Source organism: Eschscholzia californica, unplaced genomic scaffold, assembly GCF_041429995.1.
Source record: "Eschscholzia californica isolate CP2 unplaced genomic scaffold, dmEscCali1.0.p SCAF_1, whole genome shotgun sequence".
Classification (NCBI taxonomy): Eukaryota; Viridiplantae; Streptophyta; class Magnoliopsida; order Ranunculales; family Papaveraceae; genus Eschscholzia; species Eschscholzia californica.
The window spans coordinates 4,171,803-4,198,542 of NW_028238198.1; the positions used below are offsets into that span (position 1 = coordinate 4,171,803).

General features: G+C 38.4%; 1 protein-coding gene and 1 long non-coding RNA gene across 4 annotated transcripts; one reads left to right on the top strand and one right to left on the bottom strand.

Moving 5' to 3' along the window:
• Positions 1 to 3,884: 3,884 nt before the first annotated feature.
• LOC147563392 (uncharacterized) lies at positions 3,885 to 5,317 on the bottom strand. 2 transcript variants are annotated; one of them, XR_015236449.1, is made up of 3 exons: positions 5,088 to 5,317; positions 4,163 to 4,862; positions 3,885 to 4,008 (listed from the first exon to the last, which is right to left on the bottom strand). It is a non-coding gene; the product is annotated as an uncharacterized LOC147563392 (long non-coding RNA). The 2 variants fall into 2 exon arrangements; XR_015236447.1 differs by having other exon boundaries at positions 5,044 to 5,317.
• A 3,944-nt stretch (positions 5,318 to 9,261) lies between these two features.
• Positions 9,262 to 24,548, top strand: TAF2 (TBP-associated factor 2). Of its 2 annotated transcripts, none has more exons than XM_086637480.1 (25): positions 9,262 to 9,809; positions 9,915 to 10,230; positions 10,605 to 10,750; positions 11,016 to 11,082; positions 11,393 to 11,592; positions 11,698 to 11,851; positions 12,212 to 12,296; positions 12,468 to 12,559; positions 13,003 to 13,128; positions 13,235 to 13,288; positions 14,115 to 14,183; positions 14,685 to 14,782; positions 14,908 to 15,249; positions 15,374 to 15,461; positions 15,785 to 15,910; positions 15,996 to 16,052; positions 17,492 to 17,571; positions 18,141 to 18,183; positions 19,074 to 19,160; positions 19,687 to 19,776; positions 20,872 to 20,930; positions 21,512 to 21,602; positions 21,685 to 21,850; positions 21,929 to 22,112; positions 22,972 to 24,548. In XM_086637480.1, the coding sequence occupies exons 1-25, from the start codon at positions 9,694 to 9,696 to the stop codon at positions 24,077 to 24,079; spliced, it is 4,044 nt and encodes a 1,347-aa protein (XP_086493606.1). In that variant the 5' UTR covers positions 9,262 to 9,693; the 3' UTR covers positions 24,080 to 24,548. The 2 variants fall into 2 exon arrangements, with proteins under 2 accessions (XP_086493606.1, XP_086493613.1); XM_086637487.1 differs by having other exon boundaries at positions 15,401 to 15,461.
• Positions 24,549 to 26,740: the final 2,192 nt, after the last annotated feature.

The following is a 26,740-nucleotide window of genomic DNA, read 5'->3' on the forward strand; positions in this document are numbered from 1 at the left end:
GGTTTCCCTTTCTCCAGTCTCATCCCCAGTATCACCATTGTGATTCTAAATCTTTCTATTCGACATTGTGTTCCAAACACTTCTCTTAGCCGTCGAATAATGGTGTATGCCTCCATTTCAATGAACATATCTATATATTTTCTTTCCATGGCCATTAGCATTAAACCGGTTACTGGCGCTGACTTCCTTCGAATATCGTCTACTTGCTTACGTTCTTCATCAGAAGAAGCTTCTGAAAGCACGGGGATCGGAATGTCCAATATTTCTGCGCTTTTTCCTAGAACCTTTCTCAGGTTCCTCTCCCATTGAACGAAGTTGGTGTCGTTCAATTTCTCAAGTATGGTGTAGAGGTTGAAGATGTTTGTTGTCATAATTAAACTACATGTAAGAAATGCGAAAGTGATTAAACTTGTTATCCTGGCAATTTTCTTAATTTGCCTATATTATTCTACTTCTGTTGTCCCCTTAGAATAATATAATTCCAAGATCCCATTCCTGTGAAGCTAAGCGTACTTTGGCACTGCCCTTAACTTCACCCTCTTGGGTGAGTAACTCCTTACTGATCATATCTCATATGACTCTTGGTTAACGATTTAAACATTAAATCGTCCTTTAGCCTCGAAATCCAAAACCCTTTTGCTGACTCGTTTGAGAATAACCATTTAGACATGTAGACCTCTTCATAGATCTACCCGTATTGTCCCGAGGTAAAAGATGGCACCCTGCTTTGGCATGACCCACCATCGATGAACAAGGGCTCAACAGGTGTCTTAATCTGGGTAGGCTTTACTCAAAATTCTTTTTGGGACTTATTACGTAATTTATCAAGTTGCGTTACTGTGAACTCTTGCATAACCATTCATGATTTATTACGTAAAAGTTTATGTGGGTTTGCGTAATGATTTGTTAAATCTTAGTATTACCCCTTAAAAGATCCCATCTTTTAAGTTTATTTCTTGTTCGCCTATGGTTCGATTGGATTCTTATCCAAGAACCTCTATTGACTACTCCCACTTGAACCATGATCTCATCATTCAGTTCGTCAATAGATTCTAAGACCCTATACTCTAAGTATTATTCGGGCACAACTCCTTGCGCTTAGAACAAGAAACGATAATCCTATCTAAAGGTATACTATTCTACGCAATCACATACATCCATACATACAAAAATATGACAATCATAATAAATAAAGTATGTATCCTAGATTCGTTTCTAGGTTTTGCTATCACATAGCTATTCGTGGGATTTTGTGACATCTCTATGTCTAATGTTTCTAAAGTTTCGTATTCTCAATACTTAAACTAAAACATTACGTTTCTTCCTTAATTGTTTCCAAAACAAAATAAGGAAAAACTCCGTTCGGGTACTCCTCTAACCCGGGTCTAAGTCGGAAAAATTATGCTCGGAACCGGGAGAAAAGTCTGAAAAACTCCCTTTCAGATCATGGCCCAAAAGGCCCTTGAGTCTCACTCAAAAGAATCTGAGTCAACCCTGGTCAAAGCCCCTTGACTGGTCTCTGGTCAACTCTTGACTCAGCCTGGTCAAGGTCCGGTCCTAGAGACAGCACCTTCCTGCCGTGCTATGTCTCTCGGGCAGACGCGTCCTAGCCCAGCTAGACGCATCTGTCCTAGGACAGACCATAGACATCTCGGGTGAGATGTCTAGGATGCGTCCTGGTCGCGTCCTAGACGCGTCCAGACCATCCGGTTGCTGCATATGCCTCTCGGATGCTTAATCCGAGAGCTGTTGGAACTCCCAGACGCGTCCCCGACGTGTCTGGTCTCGGGACAGCACACGTGCCATCTCGGATTTTTGGTCCGGGATGCACCCGTGCCCCACAGTCGCGTCCCAGACGCTTCTGTGCACAGAAGGCTAGGCCATCCCATCTGGGATGCCTTCTGGACGCGTCCAGACGCGTCCTAGACGCTTCTGGATGCTCCGGTCGCATCCGAGTTGCGTCCGGAAGCTTCCAGTCGCATCCGAGATGCTTCTGGTTGCTCCAGACGCATCCTCGATGCATCCGGACGCCCGTCCAGTGTCTCGGTCCTAGACCGAGACTCTTAATAGGTTCCCTCGAGCGCGTCCCAGACGCGTCAGGGATATCCGAGACGCTCCTGTCTCGGAATCCTATTCCGTCTCGGACTGGGATGTCCCAGACGCGTCCCACGCGCTGGGACGTCCGAGACCCGAGAGTCTCGGACTCCTAGTCCGTGTTGGACTGGGATTCCCAGACGCGTCCTAGACGCTCTGGGATGTCCGAGACCCGAGAGTCTCGGACTCCTAGTCCAGCTCGGACTAGGATTCCCGGTCCTTCACGGACTGGGATTTCCAGTCCGTGTCCCTGTCTGTCTCGAACTGTCTGTCCGAGACGTGCTGGTCCGGCCCGGACGCGTCCTGGCCGGTCCGGCCAGTAGGGTTTCCAAATTTTTGGAAATTCCTGCCGTTCCAACTTCTTTTTCTTTTCTTTCTTTCTGTTCCAGCTGCTGTTAGGTACTGTTTTTGATCAATTCATCAACCAATCTTCATGGTTTTGATGATTTCTATCAAAATTCTAAAGCCCTAACACTTGTTTATGAAAACTCTTTTCATAAAACTTTGTTTCTAGTGTTTCTAGGCCATAAATCTCATCCAAAACCTTAATTTGATCTCATCAAACTTATGTTTAAATCTCTATTCAAACATTAAAACACTAATATCTAGTTGTTCAAGTATGAATCTAATTCATCTAGTCAAAGATAGTTCATGCAAACGGCTCGTGATGCCACTGAAGGGGAATAACCTAGTGTATCTCATACACCTAATTGTCTATTAGTGTTGGTAGCGGAATCTCAAACATCATATGTTTAACACTAATTCCAGGATCTATACATGAACATACCAATGAACTAGATTGGAAAGAGGATTACCTCTTAATCGCTTTCCCACGAACTAAATTCCGATCAGTATTCGGAAGATAAGAGCTCCAAGTGTAGCTCCTCTACTTGAGACACCGAACAATGACTTGAACTCCCTCCTTTCAGTCAGCTAGGACCTTCTTGAAGGTTGAGATGAAGAACTCCTTCTTCTTGACTAGATACTTGAGAAAACTCCTTTTCTCTCTCTCTCTCTGAGATGTATATTCTGAAACTCTTTCAGACTTGGGAATTTCTCCTCTGAAATTGCCTCTCTTCTTTAGGTTGTATAATTAGGTATATATAGAATTCCCTAGAAGAGGTATTAGACTCAAACTAGGATTCCATAAACCTAATTATTAGGCAACACCCAAAATACCCTCCATTGGGTCACTTAAGTGTGGCCGGCCAACATAGCCCTTTATGGGCTTCCTTGGCCGGCCCACTTAGGGCCTAGCCGGCCATCACATGGCCGGCCCTATTGCCTTGGCCGGCCATCACATGGCCGGCTTCCCTAAAGCCATTCCGGGCCTCCCTTTTGGGCCCGGACATGTTTATCTCTTTCGGACTTCTCCGAATCTTTCTGGACTTACCAATAACGGATCCAATCCACTTATTTGCCATTATCCATCTAGTCAATTCTCTCCGTTCAAATCATTATTCTGTTGTGTAACCCTTGTAGGATCCGGTCTATGTTAGCCGCGAATCAACTCTTGATTCGACGATTGTAGTTGGCTTCTAGCTAAGCATTACGACCCCTAATTGGACCGGACTAATGATCTTCCGAATAAGGTCATTAAGATCCTAATAGCCAAATTGCACGCATTGCATCCTTGGTCGAAGGACACTCCTTCGGAAGGATACCATTCCTTCAGACTTCAGGCACCATATCCTTCAGAAGACAATAACATAAAGTTGAATCAGACATTTCGGGACTCCAAATTTGGTTTTAAGAATATATAGCCCTCGAAATTGTTGGCCTAAAAAGATTAAACTTAATATTTGTAACATAAATCAGCGAGACAACAAAAAAATCTTCATAAAAACTCATTACCTTTACCTTTGCAACTGAATAATAAAACGAACCCATTATGGATAACAAAAAAATCATTTACTGCAAAAAGAAGAAGAAAATTAGCATAAAGTAAATCAATAGAAGCAAAGAAACAAAGAGAAACTACAACCGAAACAAATTGAAACAGACACATAAGTAAAAGAAATAAAAAATCAAGACTAATAAATTAATTCCAAACCACCAAAAAATTCACCTTTGTGATGAAGAACATCACTCAAGCATACCACTGCAGTTCACCATTAGTCGCCTACACGAAGCATGACTTAACAAAGTCGTTCAGGTGTTGGCCTCTTTGAATAGTTCAAACATGTAACGTGTTGGCCTCTTTGAATAGTTCAAACATGTAAACATCAGGATCCTTCACAAAGGTAATCACACTCTTCCCTCCTTCAAACATGTAAGTATCTAACCATGAGGATTCTTCACAGAAACAACAATAACCAAATTACAAAAGTAATAGAGATAGTACAACCGAGACCCATTATGGATAACAAAAAAAAAAAATCATTTCCTGCAAAAAGAGGAAGAAAATTAGCATAAAGTAAATCAGTAGAAGCAAAGAAACAAAGAGAAACTACAATCAAGACAAATTGAAACAGGCAGATAACAATAAAACGTGTAACCATCACGTTTCTTCGTACAAACAGCAATTGACAAATGAATCTAAAGTAAACTAATCAGAAATTGATAACTCAATCTAAGGAAGAAGACAAATTCCTCTAACCTAAGAGACATTTATTCAAACATCTAAACCACAGATTCATTCTGATATAGAGAGTTCGGTTTTACCAATCAAACGTAAACAAAACACAAATGAGAACCATCTGTTTGAAACCAAGAATGGAAGAACTCACTTGGAATTGTAGACATACTTCACCCAATTTCAATCCGATCTGATCACAATTACAAACAATAAAACCCAAATCAATATCAAAAAATAAAACCTAAATCAAGAACAGTACCAACAGACAGAAACATAAATATTTTAGACAATGACCAAGAACAGTACCAATCTATTATATTCATCAATCCTAAATCAATATCAAAAAATAAAACCTAAATCAAGAACAGTACCAATCTATTATATTCATTCATCAATCCTAAATCAAGAACAGTACCAATCTTCAATCAAGTGAGAGATTTAGATAAACATGTTTGGTTTTTTTGCCAGAGAGAGAGATAGAGGGAGCGGTAGAAACTGTAATAAAGAGTTCTGCAAAACTGATTTGGTGGAGTGGGAAAGAGAAAACGTGGGAGAGAGACGAAGAAGAAGAAAACGTGGGAGGGCAAAAATGATTTTTTGTAAATGACTAAAAAATCTCAGTTGGGGAACTTAATTACATAAACTTTTAAACCCTATAAATTTTGATAGATTTTCATCCGTCAGATTGAAAAACCAACCAAAGAATGAACGGTCAGACTTATCCCCTGGATAACCGACTGACCTGTTTTAATATAATAGATTTTCATCCGTCAGATTGAAAAACCAACCAAAGAATGAACGGTCAGACTTATCCCCTGGATAACCGACTGACCTGTTTTAATATAATAGATTTGAAGTTTCTTACCGCCTTCTATCCACTATTCAAATGAAAATATTCTTCCACAGTTTTTACATAATATTTGATACTCCAGATTTGCAGGTTTTGGGTACGCCAAGAGAGGAAATCAAGTTTATGAATGCCAACTAACACAGAGTTCAAGTTCCTGCAGGTTAAAGCTCAGCCATGGCAGTATGGCACATAGTACTGGGAAATGGGGACCGACTTGGTACACTTTTTTCTCTTTTTCTCTTAGCAAACTTGTGAGAGGCAGTTTCCAAATTTCATTGAGGCGGTTTAAGAGGCACTTTCATTGAGGCGGTTTAACAAAGCAAATTGAATGGCGGGTTTCAATTGGGTTTCCAAATTGAAAGGTTTCCAATTTTGGATTAAATTGAGGCAGCTTATATTATTATATAAATAGGGGTATTGAGAGCCTATGACAACACATCAACACAAGCAACAACAACTCTTCTTTAGAGAGAGCTAAAGAGAGAGAGCAAGTGAGAGAGAAATTTTTTGTTCATAGTTTTGAGCGGTGTTAAATTTCTCGGTCGTCGAAGATCTAGTAATTGAAAACCGCCATTCAATTTGGGTTTCCAAATTGTGAGAGGCAGTTTCCAAATTTCATTGAGGCGGTTTAAGAGGCACTTTCATTGAGGCGGTTTAACAAAGCAAATTGAATGGCGGTTTTCAAAGCAAAATTTGGGTTTCCAACTTGTGAGAGGCAGTTTCCAAATTTCATTGAGGCGGTTTAAGAGGCACTTTCATTGAGGCGGTTTAACAAAGCAAATTGAATGGCGGTTTTCAATTGGGTTTTCAAATTGAAAGGTTTCCAATTTTGGATTAAATTGAGTCGTCTTAATCTATCCTTCAATAAAGATTTCTTGTTCGCCCGAGGACGTAGGCTTTAGGCCGAACCTCGTTAATTTCTGTTCGCATATTTAGATTTTGTCTTAGCTTTACGATTAATCTTCATAGTCGGATCAATTTTTAGGTAGGTTCGATAGCTTCCGCGACCTTAAGTTATAACAATTGGTACCAGAGCCTTGTTTGAGATTGAACGAAAAGAAGATGGGATCGAGAAGTGGTACGGTCAAATCAGGGAAATATGAGATAGAGAAGTTCAATGGGAAAATCGATTTTTCTTATTGGTGGATGCAGATGAAGAATCTGTTAATCTCGCAGAAATTACACAAGACGTTGACGGGAAAGAAACCAGGAGATTTGTCAGATGAGGATTGGGAAGAGTTAGATCTCGAAGCACGGGCTACCATTATGTTGTGTCTTGAGAGGGATGTGGCGTTCCTAGTAGACGAAGAAACAACGGCGGCGGGTGTGTGGTTAAAGCTAGAAAGCAGTTTCATGACGAAAACTTTAACGAATCGGGTCTACTTAAAATCCAAATTATTCACATGTAGAATGGAAGAGGGTTCTTCTATTCAGGAATATGTGAATAGGTGTGACAGGATTATCTCAGATTTGAAGGATATTGATGTTAAGGTTGAGGATGAGGACCAAGCCCTCATATTGTTACTTTCATTGCCAAAATCCTATGAAAACCTTGTTCAAACTTTGATGCTTGTTGGTGATAGTCTAAGCATGGAAGAGACGAGAAATTCGCTATTAGCGGATGACCTTCGTAAGGTTGCTACTAGCAGTATGGCGTCGGGTGGAGTAGACAAGGATCAAGCACAAGGGTTGTTTGTAACGAAGGGGAGGAGTAATGAAAGGGGAAAGGGAAAGGGCGGGAAATCTAGATCCAAATCTAGAGGCTCTTTCAAGAAAACGTGCTTTAGTTGTGGTGAGCTTGGCCACTTTAAAGCAGCTTGTCCAAAGAGAAAGTTGAAGCAAAAGAACGAAGGCTACAAGGAGAAACAAGAGATGCAAGAGGCGGGATTTGTGTCAGAAGAGGCGGACGAATGTTTCTCGGTGACAGAGGTGTCTGAGAAGATCTTCGATAAGTGGATGCTTGATTCAGGGGCGTCACACCATATGTGCCCAAATAGGGAGTGGTTTACTACCTATAGGAGTATAGATGGTGGTACAGTTATACTGGGTGATGATAGTATATGTAAAACTGTGGGACTCGGAACAATACGGATCAAGATGCACGATGGAATGGTGAGAACATTGACGGACGTAAGACACGTACCCGATTTGCGGAAAAATTTAATTTCCCTTGGTGTGTTGGAGCGGAACGGCTGTAAGATAATTATAGAGAATGGCTCCATAAAAGTCGTTAAGGGTTCTTTGGTGGTAATGAGAGGTACTCGTTACGGTAATTTATACAAACTTTTGGGGACAACAATTACTGGAGATGTAGCAGTAGGAATCAGTGGAAGGGATCCAACGGCTAGTACGAGGCTTTGGCATATGCGCCTTGGGCATATGTCAGAAAAGGGTTTATCTTTAATGTGCGGGAAAGGCTTGTTGAAGGACATGAAGAAGTCTTGCATGGAGTTTTGTGAGCATTGTGTGTTCGGGAAGGCACACAGGGTGACGTTCTCTTCAAGCAAGCACAGGAGCAAAGAGGTATTAGACTACGTACATACCGATGTCTGGGGACCGGCAAAGTTACCTTCCAAGGGTGGTTCCAGGTATTTTGTTACATTCGTTGATGATCATTCGAGATTTGTCTGACTTTATTTTCTGAAGCATAAGAATGAGGTATTCAACACGTTCCTGGTGTGGAAAGCAATGGTTGAGAACAAAACTGGTCGAAAGCTGAAGACATTAAGATCGGATAATGGGACCGAGTACACGGATGGGGCATTCAAGGAGTTTTGTAATCAGGAAGGCATTGTGAGGCACTGGACAGTAGTAAACACACCTCAGCAGAATGGAGTCGCAGAGAGATTGAACCGTACACTACTTGAAAAGGCTAGATGTATGCGCTCCAATTCGGGATTAGGCGTAGAATGGTGGGCGAAATCTGTTGCTACAGCTTGTTATGTTGTGAACAGGTCTCCACATTCTTCTTTAGATGGCGGCATACCTTACGAGGTGTGGTCAGGTGAACATGCAGATTACGGGAGACTTAAGGTTTTCGGTTGTACGGCCTATTACCATGTTAAAGGTAACAAACTTGACAATAGAGCAAAGAAGGCAATTTTCTTAGGATATGCTACAAGAGTCAAGGGTTATCGGCTATGGTGTACGGAAGACAAGAAGTTTGTAATCAGCAGAGATGTGGTGTTTGATGAGTCATCTATTGTAGCTATAGCGAAAGCTACGGTGCCTAGTTGTGGTGATGTTGGGTCTACTAAAGCTCAAGTAGTGGAAGTAGAAGCCGAAGACCAACGGGTTTCTAGGAATCATGATCAGGTGGAGCATCAGGATAATACTCAGGATGAGGAAATTGATGAACTCGATCATGAGGAGGTTCAAGGGAACGGTACACAAGTTTTACAACAACAACAGCAGGATGTTTCGGTACACACTAGGCCGAAACGGTTATATAAGCCGGTACAGAGGTTAGGGTCAGACAAACCTCTTAGGAATTACGGGCAGGCAAATCTGGTTGAATATGCACTCTCGGTGGAAGACGACGAGCCGGTCACCTTCAAACAAGCTATCACCGCGGCGGAAAGAGAGAGTTGGTTGGTTGCTATGCAAGAAAAGATGGAGTCTTTTCACAAGAACCAGACATGGGAGGTTGTCCCATTGCCCGAAGGTAAGATTCAGATTCAGATCTGGCCTAGTCAGATCAAGCCATATAAAACGAAAACTGCATTGGGCCTTCATCCTCGAACTCATTGACAATCAATCACCTGAATTTTGTAGAACTTTGGTAATATTAGGGGTACTATCGACAAAATAAAATTAAACCCTGGGTAAACTTGTAATTGTGAAATTGGGGTCTAGGGTTGTCCGAAAGCAATTTCATTTCGCAGCCGCAGAAGTCAAGAGTTAGGGTTTCTTGATTTTGGTCACTTGGGGGGATTTGATAGTTGATCCTGAAGTCTAACGAAGAGGGTAAGATCGAGAGTATCTGAGAAACTTTTTTTGGTTTAAGAATCTATCTCTGAAGTGTAACGAAGACCAGAATATCGATCGGAGAGGATGAAAGATTTCATTTCCAGCTCCTCAATACGACTTCCTGGTTCTTCCCCTTGTTGTACTTGAACCAAAGATCCGATTTTTAGCCCGAGAAGTAGTCAATTTAGGTTTTATTGTATAAATGGCGAAACCTCGAAAACCTAAAACTGAGGATCAGAAACCTGATAATTCAGGTGCAGTTGTTCTTCACCAGAAATTATGTCTTTCAATCGACATTGATAAACGTCATATTTACGGGTATAGTGTATTTTTGAGTTCATTTTGCATGAATTTGTACAAACCTGATTTATTAGTTTTTCTAATTGGTGGCTCTTCTAAATCAATCGTTTTTTTTTTCTCTAGGTATACGGAACTGAAAATTGCTGTTCCAGAGAGTGGATTTGTAGGGTTACATGCAGATAATATGATCATTAATAGTATTACTGTAGATGGAGAGCCAGCTGAGTTTGAATTCTTCCCACATTATCAACTTGTTGATGATGAAATAAGATGGCGGTCTGTCTCATCTACTAGTGCAGCTGCTGATGCTGCTTGTGCGACTTATACAGCTTTTCTTGATAAAGAGATGGCTCCCAATTTGCTAATTCTGTGTTGTAAGCTGGGGCAAGGTGAAATTAGATCAGAAAATGGTTCTCAAACGTCAGGAGAACCAAAGCAGGTACTTGAAATCGTTAATGGTGGTTTTTGATGGTTGACCAAGGACCACTAAGGCCATGTTTGGCGGTGGGAAAAGAAAACGATAACCAGGAATAGCAATCCCTTAGTGTGATTCCTAGTAATTGTGATATTTTATATGATTTGTGAGATTGATTTTGTTCATGGATTGTCTAATTGACAATTCCAAGGGAAAGGGAATCTCCAAAAGCATGGTTTGTGATCCCCCCTTGAAGAGGAATGCATTCCTATGGAATTTCCATTCCTGACGTTATTGCATTCCATTTGTGCACGTCAAACATGGCCTAAAGGGTTTTGGTAGTGTCCAATTTGATTTTCTGATCAAAGTTAGTTGCGTTTTCTCTTTGTTTGGTACAGAATGTGAAATTGGTTAGGATTGAGTATTGGATAGAGAAAGCAGAATCAGGTATTCATTTTGGAAAGGATGTTATGCACACCAATAATCAGATTAGACGAGCGCATTGCTGGTTCCCTTGTATGGAGAATAGCTTGCAACGCTGCAGGTGAGAATTGATTTGCTTTAGCTTATTTAAGAATGTGTCAAATTTGGTTAAGTGGACATAACTTTATATAATTAAGAACGGCTTACTACCCTGGTTCACTAATTAGATATGGAAGTAATTAAGAGCAATTGCTTGTACTTTGATCTTTTTCCTCCCCTCCTTATATACATATATATTCTTACAATTTCGTTCAGTTCCTCTTCTTTTTAATTTCTTATTGCCCATGGGTTGGCAAGTCACACAGTAATTACTTTTTGCTATGCAGCTATGATATGGAATTTACAGTTCCCGAGAACCTTGTGGCTGTTAGCAATGGAACCTTACTTCATCAGGTGATGCAAGGTCACTTAGTTTTATGGTTAGGTTGCAGCCAGGAAAAATGGAACATTAAAAGGATTAAGATGATTTACCTTTGTACTGTATCTGAGTTATATATTCATCTCAACACAACTTCTTGTTTGTCAACTTAAGTATGTGCGTTATTGCTAGAGTCATGAAATAGTTAATTGATGCCACTTTATATGCTTTTGTAGTTTTGTTATATATCTTTTGTTTGTTTTTGGTAGAGTCTTGAAAATCCTTCTGTTTTATGGGATACCCTGTCTTAGGGCTCTAAATATTTTATTGATTTTATTTTGGCAGATCTTAAGCAAGAATAGCCCTCCTTGCAAAACTTATGTCTACAAATTAAGCGTTCCAGTTACTGCTTGGTCTATTTCCTTGACAGTTGGACCATTTGAAATTTTTCCTGACCGTCATAGTGGTATTATATCACATTTATGTTTGTCGCCGAACATTTCAAAGCTTCGAAACACGGTTGGGTTCTTCCATGGTGCATTCAGGTTGACTGTGACGCCATACTGTTCTTCTTGCTTTTTAATGACCTTTTGTGGTTTTCTAGATATTATACTATATTTATTTACTTGTTACAATTGTATTTTTTACAGCCATTATGAGGATTTCCTCTCTGCAACTTTTCCTTTTGGATCCTACAAGCAGGTTTTTATTGAACCAGAAGTTACAGTATCTTCACTGAGCTTGGGAGCTTCCCTAAGTATCTTTAGTTCACATGTACTATACGATGAGAAGGTTATTGATCAGGTAGGTACCTTCTGTTTAGCGAGTGAATACTTGGACAGTTGGACATCAATTAATTTAAGTACATCACTCATCATACCGGTGAGGTTCTTGTTGTGATCATTCATAAGATCAGCCTTTAGATCCTTTCTCTCTAAGCTTCATGTATGAGGTGCAAAAACGAAAAAAATGATAAATGTGCAGTACATCATTCAATTGGTGCAAGAAAATGAATGTTATAAGCTCATTTTCTTGATATTTTTGACGAGATAACTTTTATCTATCGCAGAAGTTGTAGCTCTCACCTTCTCTTTCTTGTAGTAATTCTTCACTGTTGTTACTTACGCATTCCTTTGACGGTAATTTTTGTATCTGTTGCAACAGACCATAGATACCCGGATAAAACTTGCATATGCCCTTGCGAGACAATGGTTTGGAGTATACATCACTGCTGAAGCACCAACTGATGGTAAAAAGTTAAAAAGTGTCCATTTTCCTGTTGCACCATGAGTTGGAAATTGGTCAACGGTTTGACAACTACTCAACTAGACAATATTAGAACAGCAAAATACTATTAAACCTTATTGATGAAATGATTTAATACTGATCCTTTCTTTTCCCCCTCAATTTTTGACGACAGATTGGTTGGTGGATGGTCTTGCTGGTTTTCTTACGGATACTTACATTAAGCGATTTCTTGGGAACAACGAAATGCGTTATCGTCGATACAAGGTATTCTTTCATTCCTTACACAGAACTTGATCTGTTTTATTTAAAGTAATCATATCACGTGCTCCTACTATGTCATACATTTGACAGTGAGGTAAATCAATGTTGCCTTCGTGCTTTGGTTCAGTATTGATATTTGCATTTTGTGATTTTCAAATATGGAATTGTACAATGTATGAATTATATGAATATAGTCATTATGATTGCTTCATGAAATAAACGAAGTCCCACTTTCCACAATATTTAGTAAAGGGCCCACTGTAATATTGGACACCAACTGATTTTGAATTGTTTTCTTGTTGCCTATATCTGGTGCACTAGTTTTGCTTGTGTTGCTTCTAAATTGTGCTTCATCTGAATATGGAATTTGCAAACCTTGCTACTGCACTAAACATGTAACGTTCTTTTGTTTGCCAATTTATCAATTTTGTAGTGGTTAAGTGCAGGCAAATTGTGCAGTATGTAGAGCAGATGTTAATGGGGCTACTGCTTTGAGTTCCTCTGCTGCTTCTATTGACTTGTATGGAACTCAATGCATGGGTTTGTACGGGAAGATACGAACATGGAAGTCTGTAAGTAAACCATGTTTTTCTTTCTTGCATGAATTACATCTTTTTAATTGGATTCCTCTTTGGTTATGTGAATTTATTTTTTTTGTACCTTTTCTGGGTTCCGTAGGTGGCAATTCTACAGATGCTGGAAAAGCAAATGGGTCCCGAGTCTTTCCGCAAGGTGAATAAGACTGCTAGAGAAATCCATCTTGTTATTCTGCTAATTTCATAAGATGTTTATTGCAATCTGCTCGTCAGTTGTTTCTCTTTTTCTTTTCAAGCTTGGAAAACCTTAGTTCTTTTTGCATGTCTGGACTCATGCCTACTTTAGAAAACCGTTTAAAACTCTGGTGAACCTATTACTTGACCCATCGCCTTTATTTTTGCTGATAGGAGAGCGCTTCATGATTATTCAACCAGGTCATAAGTAATAGGCTATCTCTTGTCTATCTTGTTTTACTACAACCACTGCTTGTGGGTACACTAGGTGGAACCCAAACTATAACATCATAGACTGCTGGAACTGTTAGCAATGCCAAATGCTTCATTCATTGAATTGAACACATGCAAATCTGGCACTGATATTTGTACGACATACTTAATGGAAACACTAGCATAGAACAGATATAGCTGTCTTATATCTGTGGCTTATATCGCTCCCAAGACTTCCCCTTCTGCACTTAGGTCTTGACCCAGTTATCCTGTCTACCCCTTGTATCTCCACCCCCTGTCTTTGTTTAAGCCGTTTTTACTGAGTTGTCCAGTGAGTTACAATTCATTACTCAAACCTGAATATTTTTTTTGGGTTCTGGTACTGTATATAGGTGGTCAGATTTTGAGTGGTCTACATGTGTACTATTTGAAGTTACTATCATACTAAATTTACAAAGTTTGTTGTGTCTGTTTCAGCCAAAAAAAATTTGATCGATTAATCTGCTTAAGTCTTAACCATGATTGTTTCGGATATTTGATAAGCTAATGTTATAATATTCTTGTTACATTTTCAGATTTTGCAGACTATCATTTTCAGGGCTCAAGATACGTCACGCTGCTTGAGAACTCTTAGTACAAAGGAGGTAAGTACATCCTAATTTTAAAGTAATTTTTTTAAAATGATTCTGATATGTTCATATGTTCTAATTGGGTTCAACATTGTGTATCTTACCAAATAATCTTGACGTAATACCAGTCTCACCTACCACATTGTCCTTGATTTTGGTACCACTAAGGCCCAATGGCCTAGTATCATAATGCATGTGGTGGCGTGGTGGCGTGGTGGTTGAAGTGTGGTAGTGGCGGTTGAAAGAGAAAATCAGACCAAGTAAAATCCGTCCTTATATTTAACTTCAGTAACTTAATATTAGAGTAAAGAAGCAAAAAAAATATGAAATTTAAAATAAAGTCAAATTTGAACTTAAATAACTATGCATGTTACTTTATTAGTTGTTCGTCTTCGCTATTTTACACTGACACACAAGCTTATTTTCACAAAAAGGAAAAAAATGTTTCCTTGAATATATGAGGTATTGCGTATTGGAATGCGACATTTATCCATTATCTTGAATTATGGGATGCAGTTTCGCCATTTTGCTAATAAGGTCGGCAACCTAGAACGCCCGTTTCTGAAAGAATTCTTTCCTCGTTGGGTTGGATCCTGTGGCTGTCCAGTGCTAAGGTTTAAACTTTTACTATGTTCGTTATTTTTCCATTTTGCATGAGCGAATTTGTTCAAATGTTGTATCTCTCTTTTCCTCTTTCATCTCTTTGTACCTATTTATCTGATCTTTGCAACTATTGAAGGATGGGGTTCTCCTACAACAAACGGAAAAATATGGTTGAATTGGCAGTTTTGAGGGGTTGCACAGCAGCACCTGATGCAATTGCATCGGTCCCTAACCCCGATTCTGAAATCCGAGAAATTGTTATTGGATGGCCTGGGATGATGAGCATTAGAGTCCATGAGCTTGATGGAATGTACGATCATCCAATTCTACCAATGGCTGGAGAGACGTGGCAGCTTCTAGAAATTCAATGCCATTCAAAGCTTGCTGCAAGACGTATTCAGAAGCCTAAGAAAGGTTCCAAACCAGATGGCTCTGATGATAATGCAGACACCATTCTTACTGCAGATATGCGTCCGAGGTATGTCATGACTGTCCTTTTACCTTATCTCCACTGTAATACGCTGCAACTTGTTTTAGGCATTTGAGGACCGAGGGGCACCATATTTTTTCCGACAATAATTTCACGTGCACTTTCCGCGCAGTGCTGAATCCCCCTTACTGTGGCTCAGGGCGGATCCAGAAATCGAATATCTTGCTGAAATCCATTGTAATCAACCTGTTCAGATGTGGGTAAGAATGTGTGATATTTCCTTTGTTTACGGCCATTTCATGAGAACTATCGAACATCTTTTCTGAGAACAATTCCATGTGCACGTCTTATACAGTACACTAACCATTTAGATGTTTGGCAATCCAAATTTTGTTTCTTTCTTCAGAATTAAGCCTACTTACCATTCTGAAATACAAAGGCATAGTGCTATAATAGAAACCTCAATCTGAAGCGGTTGTCTTAGTAACTAGATACATGTTAACTACTCATTTTCCAATATTGGCTGGACTATATTCCGTTTCTCGTATTATATTGATTGGGTAACCTTTCATGCTTCTATCAGATTAATCAGTTAGAGAAGGACAAAGATGTTGTTGCTCAAGCCCAAGCTATTGCTGCCCTTGAGGCTTTACCTCAGCTTTCCTTTGCAGTTGTTAATGCACTCAATAATTTCCTCGGTGACTCAAAGGTTTCTCCTTGTTTCTGAAAATATACATTGCAATGACTTTACCAGTTTCTATGAAATAAAATATTCTCTTAAATTTTCTGTTAAGGCTTTCTGGAGAGTACGAATTGAGGCAGCATACGCATTGGCTCATACTGCTTCTGAGGTCTAATCCTTAGCCTTCCAAATTTTTTCCTTTAAAAATAAAATTGTAGAATACAAATATTATGTTGCTCAACTTATCTTAAATAATCCACTTCATTTTTATGAAGTTTTTCACTGTTGTACAATCTTGTGGTGCATTTGTAGTGCATTTAACTTTGTGGAGTCCATGTTAAGATACTGGAGCCTATGTAGTAGCTTCTGTACTTTAAGAACTGAGAAAAAATTGTCATAATATGATTTTTCGATGACATCAAGATGTCCCGACCAGTGGTTCAGTTCTCCTATTTGCATCTGAATTGTTGAAAATTGTGGTTAGAAAATAAGAAAGGCACTACTATAAACTGCCCAAATTTTTCTCTGTTTTCTTTCTGGTGAATAGTTCACAACCTGTTTTAAATATCATAGACTGGTTTAAGCTTTAAACCATGCCAGTAATCATGGCAACATCAATGAAATTAGAAGTTCTTGCTTGTTTCTGTTGAAATATTTGTACGGAAGACTTATAGTCCAGAACTCTGAGAGTTAGACATCAAGTACCATTGTCCTGTTCATCAGCTCCTTTGGGTCGCCTAAAAATGTGGATGATGAAGTGAGGCATTAGCAGGCTACTTTAGATTTTTGGCCATGATACATTGCTTTGTAGGGGTAGATAGTTGGGCTTTGAAAAATCTTTGCAATTTAAAGCACAAATAATAGTTCATAAGGAGGGAAGCAAAACTAGATGAGCAACCCAAATTTCTGGTATGTGGGAAAGGGAAAGATTTTCTCACTAAAATTTTGTGACAAACATTGCTGACGTTAGTAGAAACCAGTGAGAGAAAGAAGAACACAGAAGTTCCTTGCAATTTTGGGGGTTCGTGACTGCACAGGCGAGAGATATGAAGTGCCAATACCTTGCACTCAAGTCCATAACTGCATGAGTTTTCTGGATCTATACTTTGTTTTCTCTTTTCCTTTCCACAGTAGGAAATCTTGAATAATAATTATTCACGCCTATACTATAACCTTTTCAAACGAGAGGTTTGCTAGCAAGGTAGACCTACAATGTTATGTTAAAACTTTAAAAGAGAAGGCCTACAATGCTACGGAGAAAAATTTGGGTATTTTCTCATGTTTATATGTTTCGGAAGAGCTAGGTGTATTTCTTTCTATGGTTGGCCAATTCACGGAAAGAAAGAGGTGCAGACTTAGACATTTTCCTTGGCCTAGCATATCCTAAAGTTGAATTGTTCCAATACGCTATTAATAGTTTATTTATCTGTTGGAAACTTGGAATGATGTCAGACTTCAATAAAAAAAACTTGCTCCCTCATGTGTACGTCATTCATTTTTTGGTAATATCCATTTATTCTATTTGTTAGAGATAAGTGGATACTATTGCATCTTGGGCAGTTTTGTCATTGATTTGGGCATAATCTCATCGAGTTGTTGATGTCGCAGGATACTGACTTTGCAGGCTTACTCCATCTTGTCAAATTTTATAAAAGCAGAAGATTTGATACTGAGATTGGACTACCTAGGTAAGTTTCGACTTATATAACAAGTACACAGTTCCATAATCTTGCATTCCATTTTGGCGGAGAATTTCGGTTTTCGGACTTAAGACTCTTGATCAAAATAATATGAACACAATATATAATCAGCTTTAGAAAATCTGCAAAACCTGAACAGTATTAACAGTAAAGTATGATTTCTCAATGCAACAAAGTTTTGTCAGCGAAAACATATATCAAATGTTTGTACAATAGCTGTTTATAGAGAAAGGGAAAAATAATTAGAGTGGTTAGCACGAGTATTTTGAGTGGTCACTTTCACAACGAACTTCCATTGCGCACCTAAATTCATCTGAATTCAGTAACCAAGCGATTCTAGTCTCTAAGGCATATCAATATGTATAAGTTCTGGCAATTCCTGTCAAAGTTGAGTCTGATCCTGCGTGTGAATCATGGTCACACACAAGGATTCCAGATTTTACTTAGATGAGATCACTTGTACAAGTCAACTTTTTAGCTGACAAATTAAAATGCAGTTATTTATGGAATTTAACTGTTCCTTTGTTGATATTATTGTTTATTACTTCCCTTGCCAGGCCAAATGACTTTCATGATTTTCCCGAGTACTTTCTTCTTGAGGTAATGCAATAAGGTAGGACTTGTAAATGCTAATTTTAGTAGTTACTTTAGCTTTGGAGTTCTTTGATTGGCTTTTAGGTTTATTCTTGCATTCATTTCAGAATTTCAATTGTTGTGTTTTAAAATTATTATGTGTTTTTTCACCAAGTAGTGAAATAACCGTGACATATTTGTGGAACTCTTGAAAAAGTTAGTTACATAAATCAAGAGTTAGTTCAACAGCCAAAATAAGTTCATTGATGAAATACCAACTAGTAAATAAGCAACTTGACATAATAGATGACCCTTGAAATACGATAAATTTGGTTTCCCAAGCCAATGAACAACAATTCAGACCCCTCAAAGTAAAGAAAATAATCATTCATAAGCAGGTCCATGTCTTCATTATTTTGTTCGCATTTGTTTACTCTCTTACTGTTTTTCTATTTAATAATAGTGAAGTATAGGAAAACCAAGGTAGATGAGAGAACAATTTAGATAAAAATGAGATCCTTGAAAACCATGAAACTTTAAACGGAGTTACGGAGGTATGCTAATGATGTTTAGAGTAAATCTGTAACAACTTAAGTTTTTGAAACCAGATGAGCAATAAAGTGAAAGTTGGCAAATGATAACATGGCAGTCAGTATTCTGTTGTTTTTGGACATAAAAACTACAAAAGGCTTATTTTGGAAAAGGATCAACTTCCATTTATCTATTTAACTGGATTATGGAATTCAACGACTAAAGTGTAATCGTAGCCTCGTGCCTTTATATAAATTAGGCACCTTACGTATATCTTTTCTTCAGGCGAACAGACTAGAAAAGCCCAAGAGAAGCAGTTGAATTTGTTTGTCATGCTGGATAGGAAGAAAATAGACCTCATTGATTGTATGTCATCACAATTGCAGGCCATTCCACATGCCATAGCTATGGTTAGGGCAACAGACAAGAAAAGCCCAAGAGAAGCAGTTGAATTTGTATTACAACTATTAAAGGTAAGCACGTTGCTTTTTTTATTTGTAGAAATAAATTAGAAGTCTGAAGGTGCTGAATTGGAATATATCCTTTTTGAGGAATATGACAGTTATGAATTTGATTATTTATCGCATGTGGGACATTTGGGAAAGGTAGTTAGAGATAAGGGGTGCCCGAAATACAAACAGAACTACTAGGGCCATAACGGAGCATTTAACAACATTAACGATGTCTAATTTATAGGTTGATAAATGAAAGTTAAAAATACCCAGACACTATTGGTATATCGTTATTTTCTAATTTACCTATTTTAGAGAACATGGAACCCTTTGACATAAATTACAATGGAAGTCAAAAGATGTTACTAAACATTGGTATTGCCTTTTCTGCTTGGAGTTTGTTACTTCGATTTGAGGTTCAAATTACATCTCTTTTTATGAGAAAGAATGTCTTTGAATCTGCAATCTGGTTTACTTGTTGAATTAGTTCCCGTTTACAAACGGTTTCCTGTGCTTATGTGGATATCCCCATTTAATTGTCACACAGTACAATGATAACAATGGCAATCCGTATTCAGATGTCTACTGGCTTGCTGCATTGGTCCAGTCAGTGGGGGAACTTGAGTTTGGACAACAGGTTGGTGCATATCATTCTTTTAGTACTTTTTTTTAATCGTCGAGTTGTGTTTGCTTGACGAATGGTGTGTGCTCTACATATAATCCTCAATATCCATTGAACCCTATGGCCTGGTTGAATTTTCAAAACTTTGAAGGGGCAAATTCCTATTACATTTGTATCTCTATCTTATGCATACCTAAATACATTTGCCTGCATTAGTTATTTCTTCCTCCTATTTGTATGACAAGTACACTATAATAACGTAGGATGTGATTAGTTGACTTTCATCATCTGTAACAAAGAGACTTTCTATTAGAAATTGAGTATACACTGACTATAGTTGTCAAGATGGGGATATCATCATCATTTAAGACCAGCCAGGAGGTGTCTTTTCTTGAGCTAGGCCGACAAGTATCTGAGCTCGACTTAGTGAAGGAACAGATTTTGGGCTTACGTTGGTGGGAGGGAGCAAGCAACTAAACATCGTGTGTTAGTAGCCGCTTTGTTTGAATAAAGAGAAGAAACAGTGCTCAACTTGATCTGTGAATTGTTGTTGGCTTCTCTAATACAAGATGTGATGGTGGTGTAGGTCACTGCCCAGCACTGGGTTAGAGGTCAAAACCAACATAACAGACGAGCCATCCATGGCAAAATCAACTCACTGAGACCATGTTATGACCTATTTGGCGTTGGGCCTAACTCTCCATGAAAAAGATTTTTTATTTTTACATATATATATATATATATATATATATATATATATATATATATATTTTGGTCTTTTGGGTATGGTATCCCATGTCCAAGTTTGTGAAGATTTTGACGAGCTGGCCCTGAGGCAATAGTACGCCTGTGCATTAGTCCTGTATTCGCATTTCCACTAACTTATGGAAACTTGTACTGTTGACTTGCGACCAGATTTTTTTATGAACTATTTACCTGGACTCACTGACTTTCCTATTTTTTCTATGGTTGCCCCTTTCTTGTTTGACATTTATTATGCCACTCTATTGTACATTTATTGCTGCACTTTCTTATTCTAGCTCAAAGACAGTTCCAGCCTTCCAGGTTAGATATACTTTTCTGATGTAATTTGTTTTGACTGTTTGGCAGAGTATACTCTTTTTGTCATCTCTTCTCAAGCGCATCGATCGTCTTTTACAATTTGACAGGTGCATTGATTTACAATATTGTTGTTGAGGGGATGAAATCTGTTGTAACTAGTTCCCTGGGCCCAGGTCAACTAATATTCATGCTATTATCCAGATTCTGACCATGCTCAAATCTAATCTTGTCATGTGATAGGAAACATATGAAAAACTCCTAGATCCACGCCTTGTTCACATTTCACAATTAACCCACCTTTGTAAACATTTGTTTCTAATAATTCAAATTAAAATTTTACAATTTTAAGTTCTACACATAAAAACTAACTTTGAGGTTTCAACACGGGATGAGTTTTGATTACTTCTATCTCTATCCGATCCCATACCCTGATTGCTTAGTTCTATGACAAGGACTCGTACTGTCTATCCTGAGATCAAACCTATAGATAAGTTCTCTTTCTTATGGCAAAGCCACCCCGATCCAGGAAGGGACATAGAATCTAATCATAGCTGATGCTTTTTGGGACATTTTAATAATCTACATTCAGGAAGAGGGCCTAGTCGTTGTTGTCGACCAATTTCACGCCTAGAAGGTAAATGTTTCTTTCTAATCGCAATTCTACTAATTCCTTTTTTGTTTTTACCAGATTGATGCCAAGCTACAATGGTGTCTTGACAGTCAGTTGTATCCGCACCCTTGCACAAATTGGAGTGAAACTTACAGTGTATATACCTTCTGTGAGTAGTCGTTTTCAATTGTAGTAGATCATCTGTTAACATCAATCAATATCGCCGGAAGCTAATATTCTCACTGCTGCAGGAACGGGTATGTGAACTAATTAGACCATTCCGTAGCTTAGAGACTATCTGGCACATCCGGATAGAAGCCAGTAGAGCGCTTCTTGATCTTGAATATAATGGTAAAGGCATTGATGCTGCACTATCATTGTTTGTCAAATTTTTAGAGGAAGAGGTCTCCTTACGAGGTTTGATGCTGAACCATGTCTTTTCTTAGAGCACGCGTGACTTCTGTGGTTCTAAGTCTAACTGCTTATTGAAAACAGGGCAGGTGAAATTGGCTGTGCACGCAATGCGGTTGTGTCAGTTAAGATTTGGGTCGGAGTCTGAAGATGAGATGAGGGGCCCTACACTTGTATCTTTGCTTCGTCTACTAGAAAGCCGTAAAGCCTTCAATAATGTTGTCCTCCGGCATCACTTGTTTTGCATTTTACAAATCCTTGCGGGGAGGTGAGTTGAAATATTTGACTTTCTTATTATTTTATTTAAGTATACAACTTGACTAATAACAGTCTAATTGTATTGTTGTCTGTTTAAAGGTAATACCTTGGTTAAGATTTCCGTGTCTCTTTTGTGATTCTAGGTGCCACTTCCTATCAACTTGTCACAAATATTGAGACAGAAAAGGCTAATTTTTTTTTAATATATGATGCTTTTCTTCGATAGTTTACATGTCACACAGTATTCCGAGAAGCTGATATTTACATGCTTGTACTTTGCAATACATATGTTGGAAACCAGTCTTAATAAGATTTATATATATTGACATGTTTAAGTAATTGGTGGGATTCGGATGCGTATTGTTCAAGGGGCAAAAAACAATATATCTGGGACGTACTGGCGATATATTACGAATCCACTATACGTCTATACCTACTACATAGCATGTGATCAGGTATCGGGTATGTGAGCAGTGAGCATTGTGGGACATTGCTCGTCTTGGTAACGTAAAAGAAATTTATTGGTGCTTTTTTATGATTGCCATTAATCTTATCAAATTTCTGTACGACATGGAAATTAATTATTATGGATATATTCGAAGAATACAAATTAATATTTTTCTTATACTGAACCCTTTTTCGTTTTACTGGTACGAATTTCATGCTGAATTTCTTTGTCATCATCCATCTCTATTTCCGAAATGTTATCCCAAAAGTAAACGTTATGGTCAACTTCCATATTTAAGACATTAACGTTCATTAGACGGCTCTTTATTATTGTTGCATCATGTGTGTTGCTGAAATTATGCATCACAACCTACTTTTTGCTTTTTGTCGTGAATCTAATTTATAATATCTCCCATTTTCAGGCGTCCAACACTTCATGGGGCCCCAAAAATCCAAATACAGCCCATGGGAGAAGCAGAGACATTTAGTGAACAGAAGAACATACCCTCTGCTCCAGTGAAGCTAAAGATTTCTAGGCCCCAAGAACCTCTTCCTGATGTATCAAACCACTTACCCGAAAATCTACCCATTATTGATGTTTCCAAAGAAGCGGATACTGTTTCTAATGGTAGTGAGAGAAGGATGCCTATTGTGAAGATCAGGGTCAGACAATCCGCTGCATCTAGTAGAGCACAGGAAACTGATCGTATAACAGTCGAAAGGTCTCAGGGTGGACAACACCAAGCACAAGACAGAGGAGCCACTAGTTCGGTGTCTGTCGATGCACCCCCTAGGAGTCAACACCTTGAGCATGTGAGTACTAGCAATCAAAATCTTGAAGAAGTCAACTCGTTTCACGATCTAGGTTCTCGAATGACAGCTAGCATCGGCAGTGCTAAGGTTGCAAATTATGAAGAGGAAGTTGGGAAGGAGTTACAGTGCACTGCTGACTCAGGAAAAGCTCCTGCTCAAGCTCAACCTGAGCACCATTTGTCACCGAGCACTAATGGTGTTGATGGAGATAAGGATGCAAAGAAATATATGAGTCTTCAAACTCTATCTGTTGGGAGAGACAATCACGCAGAACTACCTTCACACACAACAGAAGAGCCTCATTTAAGTGAGAAGGAAAAGGAGAAGAAAAAGAAGAAGAAAGACAAGAAACGAAAACGAGAGGATAAAGAAGATGGTAAAGGACATCGTGATGATCCTGAATACCTAGAGCGGAAGCGTCTGAAGAAGGAGAAAAAACAGAAAGAGAAAGAGAAACAAAGGGAGGAGAAAGAAAAACAGAAAGAGATAAAGAAGTTGCAGACTGGGTTAGCAGAGACACCTTCACTAGAAATGCTGGGTAAAAAGGAGGAAATAAGCAAAGTAAAATCAGCTACTGTCGAATTGAAACCGAGTGAATCAAGTGGAGCTAAGGTAGTCATAAAGAGTTTAGAGACCAAAGCTGGCGAGAATGTTGAGGGCAGTTCAGGTCACAAGCTCCGGATAAAATTTAAAAGTAAAAATCTAAACAAACCCTAATGACCAAAGACTAAAACTCTGCTAGATGAGCTGCAGAATGGTGGTCTCCAGCACTTTATGGCACTTTTAAAGATCCCTGAAGTGCTGGATTACTGTTGACTTGGTGGGTTTTGAATTTGTGAGGGGAACGCGAGAAAACAAAGAAACAATAACAGAAAAATGGAATAGTTTAAAACTGAATAGAAAGTAACCAGTGATTTGTTGGGAAGTGTTAATTGTGTTGTTGCAGTTTGCTGTTCAACTTGTCTAGTTTTGGAAAATTCTCCATTTCATCGTCCTATGAGGCTTCTGTGTTTCTGAGTCGAAGGATTCTTCATGGCGTAGGAAAGAGAATCTTGTATGGACAAGAACATGATATGAGTCTGTTGAATAGGTTAACCAAGAAGTACAAAAAATAATTAGAGAAAAGCTTGATGTTGCTTACAATTTATTAGCATTAATGTATGAGTTGAAGAAGGGAGTTTTAAAATAGAATCTTGCATATTGGTACTACCTATATCCATCAACTAATGATCAAAAATCTCAAAGCTTTAAGTAACTAAAATCAAAATGCAAAATACATATTACATCCTTTTTTGACACCCAAAGTTAAATCATTGGTATGGGTTTTGTATCTGGCGAAGGCTGCTCCACAAGTCCATTCAAAAGACTTTCGGCCCTTGCTAAGTTTGAATGCGCATATATAACTCAAGTTTAATAATGTTCTACCAAGGATTCACATATGTCAAAAATTTGTCCTACCCATGTTCAAACATTTTAGCGCCAAAGCTAATAGTATGTCTGGCCACTCTCCTGGCTAAATCCCGGTCGGGTGATGTACTGATGTGGCCGGTCCAAATTTAGAGAGACTTTTTCACTCTCTCTCTCTAAATTTGGCCTGGTCACATCACCCGACCGAGAGTGGACGAGCATACCATCAATTTTGTTGTAGGGCATGATAGGATGCTTTTGCAAGTGATGTGGGACGGTAACAACCACCAGAGAGACGAGCTGTTATTGGCTCTGCTAACATTCGTAATGTCCAAAACCCAGTAGTATCCATATGCCTCTTCTTTTGACACAATAACGCGGAGTAGTCAACCCAATGAAATCCATCATAGGGCTATCCAGTTTAATTAGTTTAAGCTCTAAAAGTTGTAGGGTGACTCTCTATTCAGTTGGACATGAGTGTAAGACATGAAGAGCTTGCTCTTGGTTAGGTGGGATTTTTTTATCGTCAGACATCTTGGTGCTTGGTTGTTAGTCTAGGTCTTTTCTAGCATTTCTTTTTTCCTGTTTGTGTATTCTCTCTCACATTTACTTCTTTCTCTTCTTTAGCAGATGAAAAATGGTACTATGCCCGACTTGTAGCACGTATAATCCTGACCGCTTTAGGTGGATGCCCAAGATTTAAAAGAGAGAAGAGAGGTCCATTCCTCTCTTTAAATTGCCCGTCTACTTAAGTTGGTCGGGATTCTGTAGCCGAGGGTCTGCAAAGTATCACACTTGTTAATAAATTGATATTGTTATGAGAAAAACAAAAAAGAAATGAACCACCATACTTGTTTCTGTATTCCTCCCAAACTTTGGTTTTTGTTCATCATTCTTTGACAATAAGGTTACCCACTTTACATGGGTTTATTCCTTTCTCTCTCTTCTCTCTCTCTCTAGAATTTTATGTTTGAGAGTAGACAGGATTGATTGAGTAATGGGGGATGAATAAAAAAGATAGAGGTAAGATAAGCAGATTGATTCTGGTTCTCTTATTTTCGGGGAGGTTTGTTTATCAGTCTACCTCAACTATAGTAATAATACTGTAGTAGTAGTTGTAGTACTCTAGTCTATTTTTTATAACTTTTCCTACTCCAAATAATTCAACATTTCATTTGAAATACTAAAGCTAGACCAGAAGTACTAGTTGAAGTTGTTTGAAAATTGTACCTAAAAAATGGGTTGGTTTCATTCATCCATTTATTTCTCAATGCAAAAAAGAAGCTAATGTGGTATTCTCTTTCTTGTGCTACCTACTTCTATTTAGAGGTAACCTTTAGGTTTCCATTTCCGGCAAAAACTTATGTGAAGTTGGGGGGGTTGAAAAAGTATTGGCAAAAACTAAGGCCAGACAGAGTGAACCACCTAGTCTCTCTCTCTCTCATTTCAAATTCAAGTTGCAAAAGAAAGATGGAAGTTGGAAATGGAGTCTTTGATCCTGTGATTCAAGAAAAATCTAAAGAATCATATGAGGTGCTTGATCCAAATACTTGATAGGAGGAAGTCATTCAAGGTGGGTGGATTCAAACTTCATGTAGGTAAGCACATTATGAATTTTCTAAGCTATAACTCGTAATTTTATTTTATATAAGTACTACTTTTGGGCTTGTCTTTTAAACTACAAAATGATTTTGGGCTATAGATTTCTTAACTTATTGACCGATTACTCGTAATTGTATTTTATATTACTCTTCGTAGTAGAGAGCACAAATATTACTGCCTAATCAAAGTGGATTAGTTCACTATTTAGGTCTTGTTTCTCACTGAAGTTCATTATATTATGAGATTGATCCTTGTACACTATTCACAATGATGTGAGAGCAAATTATTACAAAAGTTAATCTAGAAACAACTTATGTCATTTTCATTGATATCATTGTGTGAAGTTATGTTTTTTTTTTGTGACGCCCC

Coding starts and splice junctions, on each gene's coding strand:
- TAF2 (XM_086637480.1), top strand. CDS start 9,694: ATGGCGAAACCTCGAAAACCTAAAACTGAGGATCAGAAACCTGATAAT. Junction 11,593..11,697: donor TTCTTCCATGGTGCATTCAG/GTTGACTGTGAC, acceptor TATTTTTTACAG/CCATTATGAGGATTTCCTCT. Junction 13,129..13,234: donor AGATACGAACATGGAAGTCT/GTAAGTAAACCA, acceptor TGGGTTCCGTAG/GTGGCAATTCTACAGATGCT.